The 13,938-nt window shown below is 41.1% G+C and overlaps 2 protein-coding genes across 2 annotated transcripts in view; one reads left to right on the top strand and one right to left on the bottom strand.

Annotated features, from left to right (window-relative positions):
• The window catches only part of ssr3 (signal sequence receptor, gamma), a 6,073-nt gene extending 998 nt beyond the window's left edge, over window positions 1–5,075 (top strand). The window contains exons 2-5 of the mRNA XM_080428343.1: window positions 96–222; window positions 1,539–1,637; window positions 1,881–2,012; window positions 4,766–5,075. Of these exons, the coding sequence (XP_080284469.1) occupies window positions 96–222; window positions 1,539–1,637; window positions 1,881–2,012; window positions 4,766–4,832 (425 nt within the window). The 3' untranslated portion in view covers window positions 4,833–5,075. The remainder of the gene's footprint in view (window positions 1–95; window positions 223–1,538; window positions 1,638–1,880; window positions 2,013–4,765) is intronic.
• A 5,606-nt stretch (window positions 5,076–10,681) lies between these two features.
• LOC308085783 (voltage-gated potassium channel subunit beta-2-like) overlaps window positions 10,682–13,938 on the bottom strand; it is a gene marked incomplete at both ends in the record, with an annotated part of 198,684 nt that continues 195,427 nt past the window's right edge. The window contains 4 exons of the mRNA XM_080429092.1: window positions 10,682–10,771; window positions 10,986–11,074; window positions 11,577–11,697; window positions 12,121–12,215. Coding sequence (XP_080285218.1) covers window positions 10,682–10,771; window positions 10,986–11,074; window positions 11,577–11,697; window positions 12,121–12,215 — 395 coding nt within the window. The remainder of the gene's footprint in view (window positions 10,772–10,985; window positions 11,075–11,576; window positions 11,698–12,120; window positions 12,216–13,938) is intronic.

Below are 13,938 nucleotides of genomic sequence, written 5' to 3'. Positions count from 1 at the left end.
CAAACAGCATTGTTAAATCCTAGCTGAAGTGAGTACTGTACTTTGATGTGGCTGTTATCGTGTGTGTGTGTGTGTGTGTGTGTGTGTGTGTACAGGGTTGTTCTGGAGGATCTGGCACATGGACCTGGTCCAGTCAGCGGTTCTGTATGGAGTGATGACTCTGGTCAGCACCTACCTCGTGGCCTTCGCCTACAAGAACGTCAAGTTCGTCCTCAAACACAAGTATGTTGAACATGATGCACATAGCTCCACTAATGGATACATACTCACTCATTCACACAGTTCTCACCTGTGCAGACATGTCCTTACCTTGTATACCCCACACGTGCACCCCCCCCCCCCCCCCACACACACACACACACACATACACAGACAGATAAGTGAAATGAACTATGACCAGTCTGCTGAAATGTTAACAGGCTGATTGATGCAGCTGTCAACCTCCAAAAGTGGATACGCTATCATGTATAAATATGCTATAATGTGAATATTTTTTTTTCATTTCATTCAACCTTTAATTATTTTCTCGGTAATACATTGAGGGCAGAGCCCTCATTTTCAATGATGCCGAGATTACGGAAGGCATAATACAACAAGTGTGAATAATATTGAATTAAGAACAGCAGGATAAAACAAGTTATGTATGTGAAAACAAGTAAAAACAGTAATAAAGACAGCTTAATTAAAACAGTGACAAGTTTTTAAGTTGACCCAGTGAGATCATGGAATCCATTTTTAAAGTGCATTGTAATTCATTACAGGTTAATTTAATTTCCTGTTGTAGGAGATGCATTGATAAAGACAAAGCCTTGCTGAGCCACATCATTCTAATGGGCAACCAAAGGCCATTTTGAGAAGGGATTAAATTGGAACATAATCTCGATTGGCGAGGATTATTAACCAATGATTTTAAAATAGCTGATCAACAGGCTCACAGAGATGCAACATGTTGTGAGCTTGTAGATCAGCTATTTTCACTGTGCGACACTGGCATACAGTGAGTATAAATTACCTATACAGGCCTAGGCTATTTTTGAAAGGGTTTGCCTATAATTGACATGCCCAAAATAGGGACGCCAGGGTTAATGTGATTAAAGGCATCTTTAGCAAGTAAATTGTAGGGTAACCGGAAGAGTGGGCACCTAAACATTCTGGGAACATCAATGTTAAATTGCCTATTTTTTCCAAAATGTAAAAATGAAACGTATGCATTTATATATACATATAAGTAATATAATGTATACACGATTTGAACATGCTTGAACATTTGATATTTAAGGCCTAATATTTCTACAATTGTTACAAATTGCTACAAAACCAGTCATTATGGGCATAAAAAAAGAAGTTTAAGGGTAAGTAGTGTGATAATGATGTACTGTGTGCAATGCATGTTCAAATCATTTTCCAAATTCTTAATTGTTTTACTTTGAGGTGCCCACAATGTTTTGGCGCCCACTCTTCCTGTATCCAATTGTAGAGAAAGAATTGTTAAGAAAGTACATTTTTGTATTTGTAATCTTTCTGTCTTTACTCTTCAGAGTTGCACAGAAGCGCGAAGATGCCGTTTCCAAGGAGGTAACCAGGAAGCTGTCTGAGGCAGACAACCGTAAGATGTCCCGCAAGGAGAAGGATGAGAGGTGATTAGGGGTTAGGTGATAACTGCAAAATGACGTCAATCTGGGCGGTCTCACAACTTTCGATGTAGACCTACTAGTCACTTGGTCAGCAGAGCACACCTTAGATGTCTTTACTGACCGACGTTTGTTCGGTCGCAGCACTCGGTGCCGCGCTATGAGCTAGTATATCTGCTATTTTTTAATAGCCAAAGACTTCTTAGCTAACCTGCATGGATCCTCTCTCTCTCTCTCTTGGTGCTCCAGGATCCTGTGGAAGAAGAACGAGGTAGCAGACTACGAGGCCACCACCTTCTCCATCTTCTACAACAACACCCTCTTCCTGGTCCTCGTCATCGTCGCTTCCTTCTTCCTGCTCAGGAACTTCAACCCCACTGTGTATCCTTTACAAAACTTTGGTTGTTTCTCTTGTTTTCTATCATAATGGGATAGGACCGCGAGGGGCTGCAGGTGAATTGAATTGCGTTGGTAATGTGGTCAACATACTAACCAGACAAGCGACCAGCATGTTAGAAAATAGGCTCTATGCATAGCAGCCATATTGGAAATAAATTGGGCCTCTTCCTTACTTACTTGAAGTTCCTTCATAGGTTTTACCAATGATACTAATGCACAGTGGTTCTCAAACCTTTTAACTTCAAGGACCCCCATAACTCTGAGAGTGTACAAATGGAACCAAATGGACCCTTCCGTGTCCATTTGGTTCCATTTGTTCACTCTCAAGGTCCTTACACACCGGGGCGATTTTTTTCATGCGAATAATACGTTTTTTTTAAAAACCTTATAAAGTCAATGCAAGCTTCCACACCAGTTTCGCGGAGCGAAAAAAGCGTCTTTTAATTATTCGGAACGAGTCCGAATTTTGCGTATATTCGCATATTCGCCGGTGTGTAACCGCCTTCAGAGTTGCACCTTTTTCAAGGGGCCATTTAGAACCCCCTCAAGGAACCATGAGGGTCCCTGAACCACACTTTGAGACCCACTGGTGTAGCAGAGTGTTTCCAGTGAGCCAAAATGCACAATATCAGCACCCTGACTCTGTTTGACCAGAATGGAACAGAGCCTTCATTAGTATCATTGGTAACACCTGTGAAGGAAGTAAGAAGAGGCCTTTTTTTTTGTTCACCCAAGGCACTTGTGTGTTTCCTAAAGGACGTAGAGTCTGGATATGCTGAAAAAAATTCCCCTGTATTTTATTGCGTCAACGTTTCGATCAATCAGATCTTCATCAGGACATACTTATGTGATTCCATACACCACTATGCTTTTATGTGATAAACACGAGAATCACTTTATTAACACATTCCATGCCAGAGTTTAATATCATAATGTACTCACCAGTGCCAACGATTTATTGTTGTTTTTTAGTTTTTTTCACGTCGCCACAGACCACAGACCTAAATACCTTAAGATCTCGCGTTCAACTGTTTGTAGACACACAGGGTAGCTGTGTGAGTGGTCCAGAGAAGACCGTTTCAATCGGCGATCGTCCATTTTGCAGTAGTCGCAGTTTCTATTAAACAGCGTTCAGCGCGGAGAAAAACAACAACCGAGATAATGGCGGATTAGCGGAAGCTTTAGAGCGGCGGCGGATGGGAACGAAAATCTTCGATTGACATTTCCGGTGTGCTACAATGAAATGTGTCACTGCGAGGGAGGCCTACAATGAAATGTGTCACTGCGAGGGAGGCCTACAATGAAATGTGTCACTGCGAGGGTAGCCTCGGAAACCCAGGCTTTTTTTTTTGTTACAAAAGAAAAAAAGCCTGGGGGAGCGATGCAGGATCGATGGTCTTGGACCTTGTTATCTCCTAACCAATCAGAGTGCAGAGGGGCGTCGCTCTAAATTTGGTGACGTCAGCGTGCTCCGTGCACAGGCCGAGGGGGGGAGGGGAGGGGAGGCGGGGACATAGATTGGTGAAGCAATAGGAAGCCACGCACAAATCCAGGCGGCTGTGTTTGGGTCCGCCCTTCAAGACCATGGATTGAGCTCGTAGCCTCAGGCTACTGCGAGGGAGGCCTACAATGAAATGTGTCACTGCGAGGGAGGCCTACAATGAAATGTGTCACTGCGAGAAAAAAAAAAAGAAAAAAAGACCACTTCGCGTAGAACTACGCAACTGGCACGCTGTGCAATTATTTAGGTTCGCGTAGAACTACGCGATTGGCACGAAATGTGTTAACACATTCACCGCCAAAGTTTTTTCATTATAAAATCACCCACTGCCAGGGTTTTTAATAATTTTTTTATAGAAACAATGTGAATTATTTGTCCGTTTATTTTTTAACATTGAAGTGAATGGATTTTTATTTTTTTTATTTATTAATTCGTTAGGGTTAGGGTTATAAATTATACTCAAAAATTAGAGAAACTTTTTAGGAATTCAAAAACAGAATTCAAAAAAAAAATTAAAAGGGGAGAATTCTCCCCTTTGGCGGTAAAGACCATTGACTGAAAAGGGGAGAATTCTCCCCTTTGGCGGTGAGTGTGTGGACGGATATCTTGAGTGTACATTTTGCAGTATTGTGATAAAAAAAACAAATCCTGATTCAGATGGTTAACCTAATATGGCCAGAGCCTTCCAAATTAAAACTAATCTAAAAATAATCAGACTAAGCCTTGATACCAAGACTGATACCAAAAATATGGCTATTATACAGAAGCTGAGCAGCCGTGATTGAAAGAGCTTACACTCTGCATGCAGTGTGCACTGGCCTTGCATCATTTGTGTCATTTTAAGATTTCTTTGGCTATTCAAAAATAGCAGATATACGAGCTTTTAGATCTGCAAATTTTTTTTTATCGTGATTTTTATATTTATTTAAGCAAACAGTAAAAGAAAATTGCTCCAGAGACCCCTCCCCCCCAGAAGCAAAGATTTGAGTTACAAATGTCCGCTTAAAAAAAAGGAAAAAAATCTAATATATGCACACATTTTCATGTTTTTTTTCAAAAATAGCAGATCTACAAGCTCATAGCCGCGCTATGAGCTTGTAGATCTGCTATTTTTGAATAGCCAAAGACATCTTAAAATGACACCGATGCGTTCCCTTCCTGGTCTTGATGGGTTAACAGATACTGTATATCTTCACCATGATGCGTGTTGTTGCCTTAACCCTCTGATCTCCAGTAACTACATCCTGTCCATCAGTGCCTCATCTGGACTCATCGCTCTGCTGTCCACCGGCTCCAAGTAAACCATGAACAGAAAAAAACTAAATCAAATAAAAGTTGAAGAGGAGGGAACAAAGGGGTGGGGGGAGGGGTTATTTTTTTTTTGTTAAAAGCAGGCATGTAATTTTGGGAGTTAAAAAAAATAACCATGCCATTTCAAGCTTCATGAAATTCATGACCAAGCACCTGGACTATGTCTTCAGTTCTATCTTTCTGTCTCTTTTTGTACAAATAAAAGGGGCCAGATTTGACCCCATCTTCTGTAACCTTGGTGTCTTCCTCTCTCTGTACATAATACATACACATATACAGTATAGGTATGAGTTGAGTCAAATAGCGTCTCGTCTTTGGGTGGACAAATGGACCGACCGACCTACAGTGCCATTTTGAGTTTTATTCTCGCAATTATCTCAGTTGAGTTTTTTTCCTCACAAATGTGAGATACAGTAGGTAATGTAGGAATTGCCAGACAGTTCATTATTTGTATTTCGTGGTTTCCATATATTTGCACTTTAGGGTTAGGTTGGATTCCTCAAGTAGCAGCAAAACACGTGTCCGTTGGTATTATTTATTTAAGCCATTTACAGAGTTAATGGTAATGTCACAACCTTGAACTAAACAATACATAAAAAAAAAAAAACTCTTTACAATGATTGAATACGTCCATTATATATATATATAGATTTATGTATTAACTATGGACAAGTATTGTATGAACATACTTTTATTGTAGTTTTATGAATGAAAATCTACCTATTAACGCAACAATACCCTAACAGTACAAATGTTCCATTATTTTCTATGCTAAATAGAGTAGATCACAGCAAGTCAGTCTCTTGAGTGCTTACAACAATTTCCTGGGGGTAACTCAGAAGAATACTCTGGCCAAAATTACACCACAAATAAATGCAAAATCTTTTCCACACTCAACATAACTTGAATGTAGAAAATAATGCTCTGCAGAACAGATTATATTTATATAAAAACGGGACTGTTCCGCTGACATAGGCTGTTACAGAAAATCTTTTTTTAAGACTGCTGAGAATATCCAGCCACACTGCAAGCCCATAATATTGTAGATGCGCCGTCTGTCTCTGTTTAGTCTCCTTCCCAAACCCTAGTCCTTATTCTGGGTGTGCCATAATTGGTGATCATTCGGCGAAAATAGCAGATCTACAAGCTCACGACGCGTCACAAAGTGAGCTTGTAGATCCGCTATTTTTGGTGCAGAGGGGAAAAAAGGGACGATGAGTCTACCCCTGGGGGACAACGGCCATCAAAGTGTAGGATTTATGTGGTTAATGTGGACAAATGTGTGTGGAGACAGGTTCCAGCAGTCAAGGTTTCACATGACATGACGGAGCCTTGTTTCCCATAAGCATTACTGTCTTAATAAATGTGATTTCTCACCCATTACAAATACATAGATCAGATTTAAGTTGATTCTGTTTAGGCCGCTATGGAGATGTCTTTACCGCCACAGACATACACATCAGATACCTTATAAATGCTCAAGTGTGGAATAAGATAGTATTTTTTTCTATTGAGACAAAGATGATGGTTGAGCTAATCAAACGGGATTATGGGAAACAACCTAGATAATGATAAAGAAAACAAGATTTCGGACCACATGGAACTAAGCCACAGTCCTCACTGCAGGGCTCATTGTTTGTAAAGGCTTTACACTATATTGCATCTTTAATGGATTCATGCCTTCACTGGCTCTGATCATCTGTCCAAAGCAGGATGACACTATGAAAAATAGAGTAGATCACAGTAAGTCAGTGGATTGATGAACCACAACAAGGCACCTACACATGAAACAATATTGAATAATATTAAGTGTAGTGTGAACTTAAAAGAGTAGTTACTTATTTTCGGCTGTGACCTTGTTGATCAGCTATTTTCACAACCTTTGTGAAAATAGCTGCTCAACCAAAATAGGGACTCCAGGTTGAAAGCGTTTTTTACTTGTGTTCCTGCATGATCATCAAGCAGTGTTCTGAACTGAGCCAAAGAAAGATGACCTACTGTACAAAGAAGCAGATCCCACATACTTTCAACCAGAACTCAAGAGAGTAGAAGTCATATTTTTTATATCACATTTGTGCTGTAATTAAATGTCCCAGATTTGTGTTTCTCACATGGAGTTTTAATCACAGATAGCCCAGCTATCATCTTTGTTCCACTAGACCTATTTCACAATAAACTCAGTTGCTGTGTCCACGTTTCTAACTGAATTTTGTATATTGTTGTTGCTAGGCAGAAATCTTCTATCTCCATATTTCAACTTTTAATTCGTAAATGAATGTCCTACTTCAGCATACAACAATACTACAAGCTCACAACGTGTCATTCGGCTATGTTCGCTATTTCAAAATGTTTTTTCATAAAAAAGGAACGGTTTTGGACACCCGACAGCAACGATATATCCTTGGTCTCACAGTCATGCATACTATTCAGTACTCCACAGTTGCTGAAACCAGATTTTAGCTTAAGATTTGACAGTGAGTTATATATTGGAGGACTTTTAACATTAGTCTTTACCACAATGTTACTGGGAAGTGATAAGGGCTAAATCAGTTAATTGAATCCTCGGCTCAATACTGAACTCATTCCCTGAGGCAGTTGTAATTAATTGCTCAGCAAGTCATCAAGTGGGCCCAAGAAAAGTCAGACAGTGATTCAATTAGAATCAGGCCTATATTTCTTGTCATGGCCCACTCTTGGAAAGCTCCAGTATTTGTTTATACATAGAAACATCCAACATCAACAACATGAAGAGCACATGCCTGAGCTTTGGGTGCTGAGCCAACTTAAGAAAACACCTCTCTGTTGTGGTGGGTACCACTAGATTACACATTATCATGAATGAGGAATTCCAAATCTTAAAGTGACATCAACGCTCGATCCTACAAAAAGTTTTGTTTGTGAAATAAATCTCATGATCATGAATTAGTTCTGAATTAAATGTTAATAGATCAGGATGAGGAATGGACACAAAACACAGAGAATGCATTGATACGGCTGAGGAGAAACAAACAATCACTATTTACATTTTATTTATATATATTATTCATACAGTACAGCTTTGTATACATTTGCAAGAAAAGAGGCTTGAGGTTGTTTTTTCCCCCCTTATGTTACAATGTTTGCCATATCATTTTATGTACACACATATGCTCCCTGGAATTTCCCAAAACAAAATGACTACCTCAAAAATGTGCCAGAGAAACTCAGCAACAATTCACTCTAAAATAAATTGTACCCTTTGTCATGATTTGACATGGGTGTTTTTCAAAACACTGTGCCGCCTATCTTTGTTCTTGTGCCACTGTAACAAGCAATATAGCTGGTACTGTGACCATTGTCAGATAGGTTGTCAAATCTTTGTATTTACTACTAGGTAATATATCTACTGTATAGGTGAGAACATAATCCTATGGGTCATGTCGGCAATCAAAAAAGCAGGTTCAGTTCATAGGCAACAAAAGAGACACGAGTCTCCACGATGGATGCAAATCGAGGGGAACACAGTCCGCTTCTCTTTTCTATATGATCTACAGAAGCAGGGCTGCACTGGCTCAATAGGACCACTGGGGACAGCATGCTTCACTCTTCCCCCAACACAGGGTCCCACTGAAACTCAGCGTCCCATAATCCTCAGCTGGCTTCACAGGGGGGGTGGTCACTGACAGTAAGTTGGTTAGAAATGGCTTAGACTAGAGCATAAACTGCTGCATTAGACGCTTATTGTATATTTCTTCTAAACCCTTCTGGTATTCTAATATATGTGCTTTGTTGTGGTGAGCATATAACACCAGACAAGGGGAGTTGACATGCATCTATTGGTTAATACAGGTAGAATTCGCTGCCTTATCAGACAAGAGTTGATGAAAGTAGATATTGGATAACGTGGTTTGGCTGAGTTGGGAGTCTGAAACTCCAGTTCAGTTCATTTAAGATGGTCTATGAGGCTTTTGTAAAAAGTCAAGAGACAAACCGTCATGTAACATAATTTCCTTTGAACCTGACAACCGAGAATTTGATTTGTCTTTTTGCTGTTGTTTTGCAACAGCAGCCATAACCACTTAACACTCTCTGTGAGTTATAGGGGTCCCTGAAATAAAAGAATAAAAGTTTGAGAACCAGTTCGTCGTTAAACCTTGCTCTGAGAGGGAAATGCTTCCAGTTTAATGTTTAATGTCTTTTGATTTTGAGGTGTGTGTGTGAGTCGTGAGAATATTGATTTATACAGATAAAAAGCCCTCAGTATTTGGCATGCAGCGCCGCACATTGCAAAGCACTGATCAATCACAGTTTGTTTCAGAGAGCATTGTCCAGGTGTGCTCCAAATCCTGGGGCACTTCTAAGTGTGTGTGTGTGTGTGTGTGTGTGTGTGTGTGTGTGTGTGTGTGTGTGTGTGTGTGTGTGTGTGTGTGTGTGTGTGTGTGTGTGTGTGTGTGTGTGTGTGTGCGCGCACGCGCGCGTGCGTGCGCGTGTATAACTACATTCAGCTGCATCCATGGCTTTAAATAAGCCATGTGAATATGAAATATAGAAGAAAGCAAGAACATTGTAACATCAATTGAAAGGGTAATGTTAGATGCTGTTAGATGAATTGGGCCTCTGCGGTTCAGTCATAATCTTTTACAAAAGGCAGGCATTCTCATTGAACAGAGTATTTATTTTCCACAGAGTACATATTGGAACTTAGATGATTAAATTATTCTTGGACATAAATGCTGCTCTCATGGGCTGATCCAAGACAACAGTTTGATGAATGAAAAACAAATATTAAACTTTTAATTTAGTTTAAACTCGCTCATTTGAATTTCGCCTTTGTGCCAGTTGAGTGGATCTTTTTCCAAGTGCCAGTTTTGATACATCTGCACATTCAACTGATTAAGGGCAAAAATATGGGCAAAATACTGAATTTGATTTGCCTGCAAATAGCCAGGCACCACTGTAACCAGTTCAGAAATTATCCCAAAGGACACTTTCAGCAATTAAGGACCTGCAGAACAGGAGGGATCCTAACTGGATCTCTCCGGTTCTGCAGGTCCAAAATGCCAGTGACAAACACCTGGAGCTAGTGGGTTCAATGCGCATTTTAAGGAACTTACAAAAAGGCCAGTTGTAGATTCGACAGAACAATTGTAGTAAACGAAAAAGTTACAAAGGATGTTAAATTGGCTTTGATTTCATGACAGAGGTTCGCTATTAGGTGTATTTTAACCTTGTATAATCGTCCTTCTAAATCTATCAGCTAACTAATGCTAGCTAGTTCTCAGGTATGTTTACCTCATTAGATATTCAATATTAGTTCTTGCTGTGGCGATACAAATTTGAAGTTCCATTTAATATTTGGTTAAAATTAACATATATGCTAAACTGTTTATAAACAGGGCCCCTGAACGGAGTTGAACTCAGCATAGAACAGTAGCTTGGATCTAGGAAGCTGCTCTGAGCTCAGATGAGCAGGTTTAGGCTACATAGAGCTGGATAAGATATGAACTGAACTGGGTATAGCTAAGCTGATCTGGGCAGAGACAGGTGACACTGGTCAGGTAAGATGAACTGGACTGGCTTCGACTAAACTCAGGTTTAGGCTGTGGAAGGCTTGGTTAAGGCAAGCTGTTCCTGTCTGTGCTGAACTGGAGAGAATTCAGTGAGGTGGAGCTGAGTTGAACAGGGACTAGTCTTAAATAGACCAGGTTAGGCTATGATGGTCTTGGCTGGGCAGTAAAGGAGAAAATCATGGACAGGAGCATTGAGACAGCGGACCCACGGTGATGGTATGGTGGGCAAGTAGATAGGTACTGTAGGACAGGACACCAAGACGTGTCCTTTGTTAGTCCACCCCAGTGGTCTAGGTGCGGTAATCCTTCTTACTGTATGGCCTGTTGCCCAGTATGTGGTCAATGTCTGACACCACATGAGACGTCATCTTAGGAAGGACCTGGGAGAAAGGGAGAAGAGAGAGGAAAAATGATGAGACACGTCAGGCAGTAGAATACAACAGAGGTTATTAGTGTGTGTGTGTGTGTGTGTGTGTGTGTGTGTGTGTGTGTGTGTGCGTGCGTGCGTGCGTGCGTGCGTGCGTGCGTGCGTGCGTGCGTGCGTGCGTGCGTGCGTGCGTGCGTGCGTGCGTGCGTGCGTGCGTGCGTCCACACCTGTATAGCCCCTAGATTCTCAGTGAGCTGTTCAGGGTTGGAGGTTCCCAACAAGACAGAGCTCACTCCTTCATTCCTTAGACACCATGCTGAGAGACACACAGAGAGAGAGAGAATGTTTTATTCATACAAGCTACAAGGCTTTGTTGAGTCTAAACTGAACTAAACTCATTGCAGTTCAGCTGAATTAAATGTAATTGTATATTAGCATAATTATATGACAGAACTACAATTCCTCACTGAAAGACAGCTTGTGACAATGAAAGCTGTGGATGCATGTGAAGTGATTTAAAAAAGTGGCCATTCAAACAGCATCCACCAGGTGGCGCACTGCTGTCATCTTTGGCTGAAATAGTGACCACTTTATTTTCTTTTACCTTTATTTTCATATTTATATTCTTAAAGTGCATTTGCTTTTGCCCAATGAATTTATATCACACTGTATGACTAACAAGTAACAAAGTAAATGAGGAAATGTAACGCACAAGACAAGACAAACGAAATTAAAGAGCGGTAATTGAAACACCATCAGCTAGGGTGGGAATCCCCGATGTTGTCCTCTACTTTTTAATATAGCTCTATGCATCTTACCCACAGCCAGCTGAGGCAGGGTGCAGCCCAGCTTCTCTGCGATGTGGCCCAGCTCCTTCAGCTTGGCCTGCTGCTTCCTTCCATCATCGCTTACTATCTTCTCCTTCAGCCACTGGTACGCCTGCGAGAGAGAGAGAGAGAGAGAGAGAGAGAGAGAGAGAGAGAGAGAGAGTGGAAACAGTAAAGTCACCTTAACTGTCATCAGCTGTTTACTTGTTTATTTGTGCCTTTGAGCTGTGTCTCTTGTTGTTTATGTCAATGCCTTCGCTATTAGTGGTTTAGCCTCCTCCTAGTCTGTACAGCACTTTGGTAGATTAATGTTGATTTTATAAGTGCTTTATAAATAAATTAGACTTGACTTGATACGTTACTTGTACTGTAAAATCCCCAGTGTCAATTTAACTCTGAGAATGTACAATGGGTCCATTTGGTTACATTTGTACACCCTCGGAGTTACAAATGGTTAGATTAACTATTAGTCAACTTGTCCTGGAGAAGAAAAAAAACTAGAATAAAACAAAAAAACATATTTTATTTTTGTTACCTTCATGGAGGCCCTGGAGGTTTCTGGGATGCCATTCTCGTACTTCCCTGTGATGATGCCACACGCCAGTGGAGACCACGTCATCGCCCCCACCCCTGTTGCCATGGAGAGAAAAGTGTTCATTGTGTTAATTTAAAGAATTTTTATCCCTCGATTTTTGTAACCCTTTTTTCACCCGGTGCCAATTTGCTAAGTGATCCTGGGCACTACACTCCCCCCACCAGCCTAGGGAGGCCAGGGCCGAGCTCATGCCTCCTTCAATGCATGAGAGCCAACTGACCTTCTTGTCACCTGACAGGGGGAGGTTCCCTGGTTGGACGTAGCGCGTGGAAGGAACACGTTATTCCAACCAGTTCCCTTCCCCTCCATCAGGCGCCCCGGCTGACCAGGGGGAGGCAGTATAGTGACCAGAACTACTACATGTTTTTGTGAGGGTATTAACTACCCTAGGAGACACGGGGAGAACATGCAAACTCCACACAGAGTAGGCCCTTTCGCCAACCCCACCTAGGGTATGGGCGCTGATGACGCGGAGGAGAAGACACGCCCCCAGCGCCCACAGCGTCCCCGGCGGGAATCGAACCCAGGACCTTCTAGCTGTGAGGCGACAGCGCTACCTACTGCACCACCGTGCCCCCATTGTGTTAATTTAACACTACTGTGTAGATAATCTGGAGAACAATGAGTTTTCTTGTACACTCAGTGGAAAATCAGCGCTATTCATTTTATGGATAGCTGTACTAGTTTTTACTTACTTACTGGTGTGTATCTTGCATCACACCATGTTGATTTTGAGAGCAAATGTGTATTTAGTTTTAGTCATAGTCTTTTGAATAGAATTCCATTTAGTTTTGGTCATATTTTAGTCATCTGAAATGTTTTAGTTTTAGTCTAGTTTTAGTCGACTAAATATCATAAGATTTTTGTCGACTAAATCTACAGTTGATTTAGTCGACTAAAATGTATTTTGGCGGTGCCTTGATGGTGTCCTAATGGCTGATTTTACACTTTTGCATGCTGAAAATAGCCCGATCTACAAGCTTGTGAGCTTGTAGATCTGCTATTTTCAGAGTGCAACCAAACATAAAATGACATGTCTTTTAGTTCTACTGGATCTCTTCTCCACTAGTCCCTCACTAACATTTTAGTCTAGCTTTTATTTGCTGACGAAATTGTCAATATATTTAGCCTAGTTTTATTCATCATAGCTTAATTTTTATTTAGTTTTCGTCAGTGAAAAAAGGTAGTCGACAAACATTGTCCGTCATAGTTTTAGTCGACGAAATCAACACGTACAGCATCACACAGTTATTGTCTCACACTAAAAATGGCAAGGGGACGTTGCAATATGAATGTTAACCCTTTATACTTAGTAAACTGGACATGAATTGCCTGTACTTGGTGCGCTCTTTTTCCCCTCTATACGCATTGCGACACGTTGTGAGCTTGTCGATCGGTCGTCTATTTTTGTCCAGAACAGGGACGCTAGGGTTCAAGTAATTAAGATTGAATTAAGAAGAGATGTAAACTTAAGTCACGGTCAAATTCCCTGCTGGCGGACTGGGTTGATCAGACAAAGGTCATATGGGTTACCTGGGCTACCTGCCTGACAACATAAGAGACTGATTAGAGTAAATGGAGATCAATGGGCCAGGTCGGATCATAAGTGGTCTTTATGCTGGCTTTTTATCTTACTTATTCTGTACACTTGTCTTACTGCGGCGCTGCTATGGCTACTGCATTTCCCTCAAGATCATTAAAGGTCTGTCTGTCTGTCTGTCTGTCTGTCTGTCTGTCTGTCTGTCTGTCTGTCTGTCT

Source organism: Gymnoscopelus braueri (genome assembly GCF_963280865.1).
Source record: "Gymnoscopelus braueri genome assembly, chromosome: 5".
Taxonomy (NCBI): Eukaryota; Metazoa; Chordata; class Actinopteri; order Myctophiformes; family Myctophidae; genus Gymnoscopelus; species Gymnoscopelus braueri.
The sequence above is the reverse complement of the archived record's forward strand: the minus strand, read 5'-3'. Positions and strand labels throughout refer to the sequence as shown.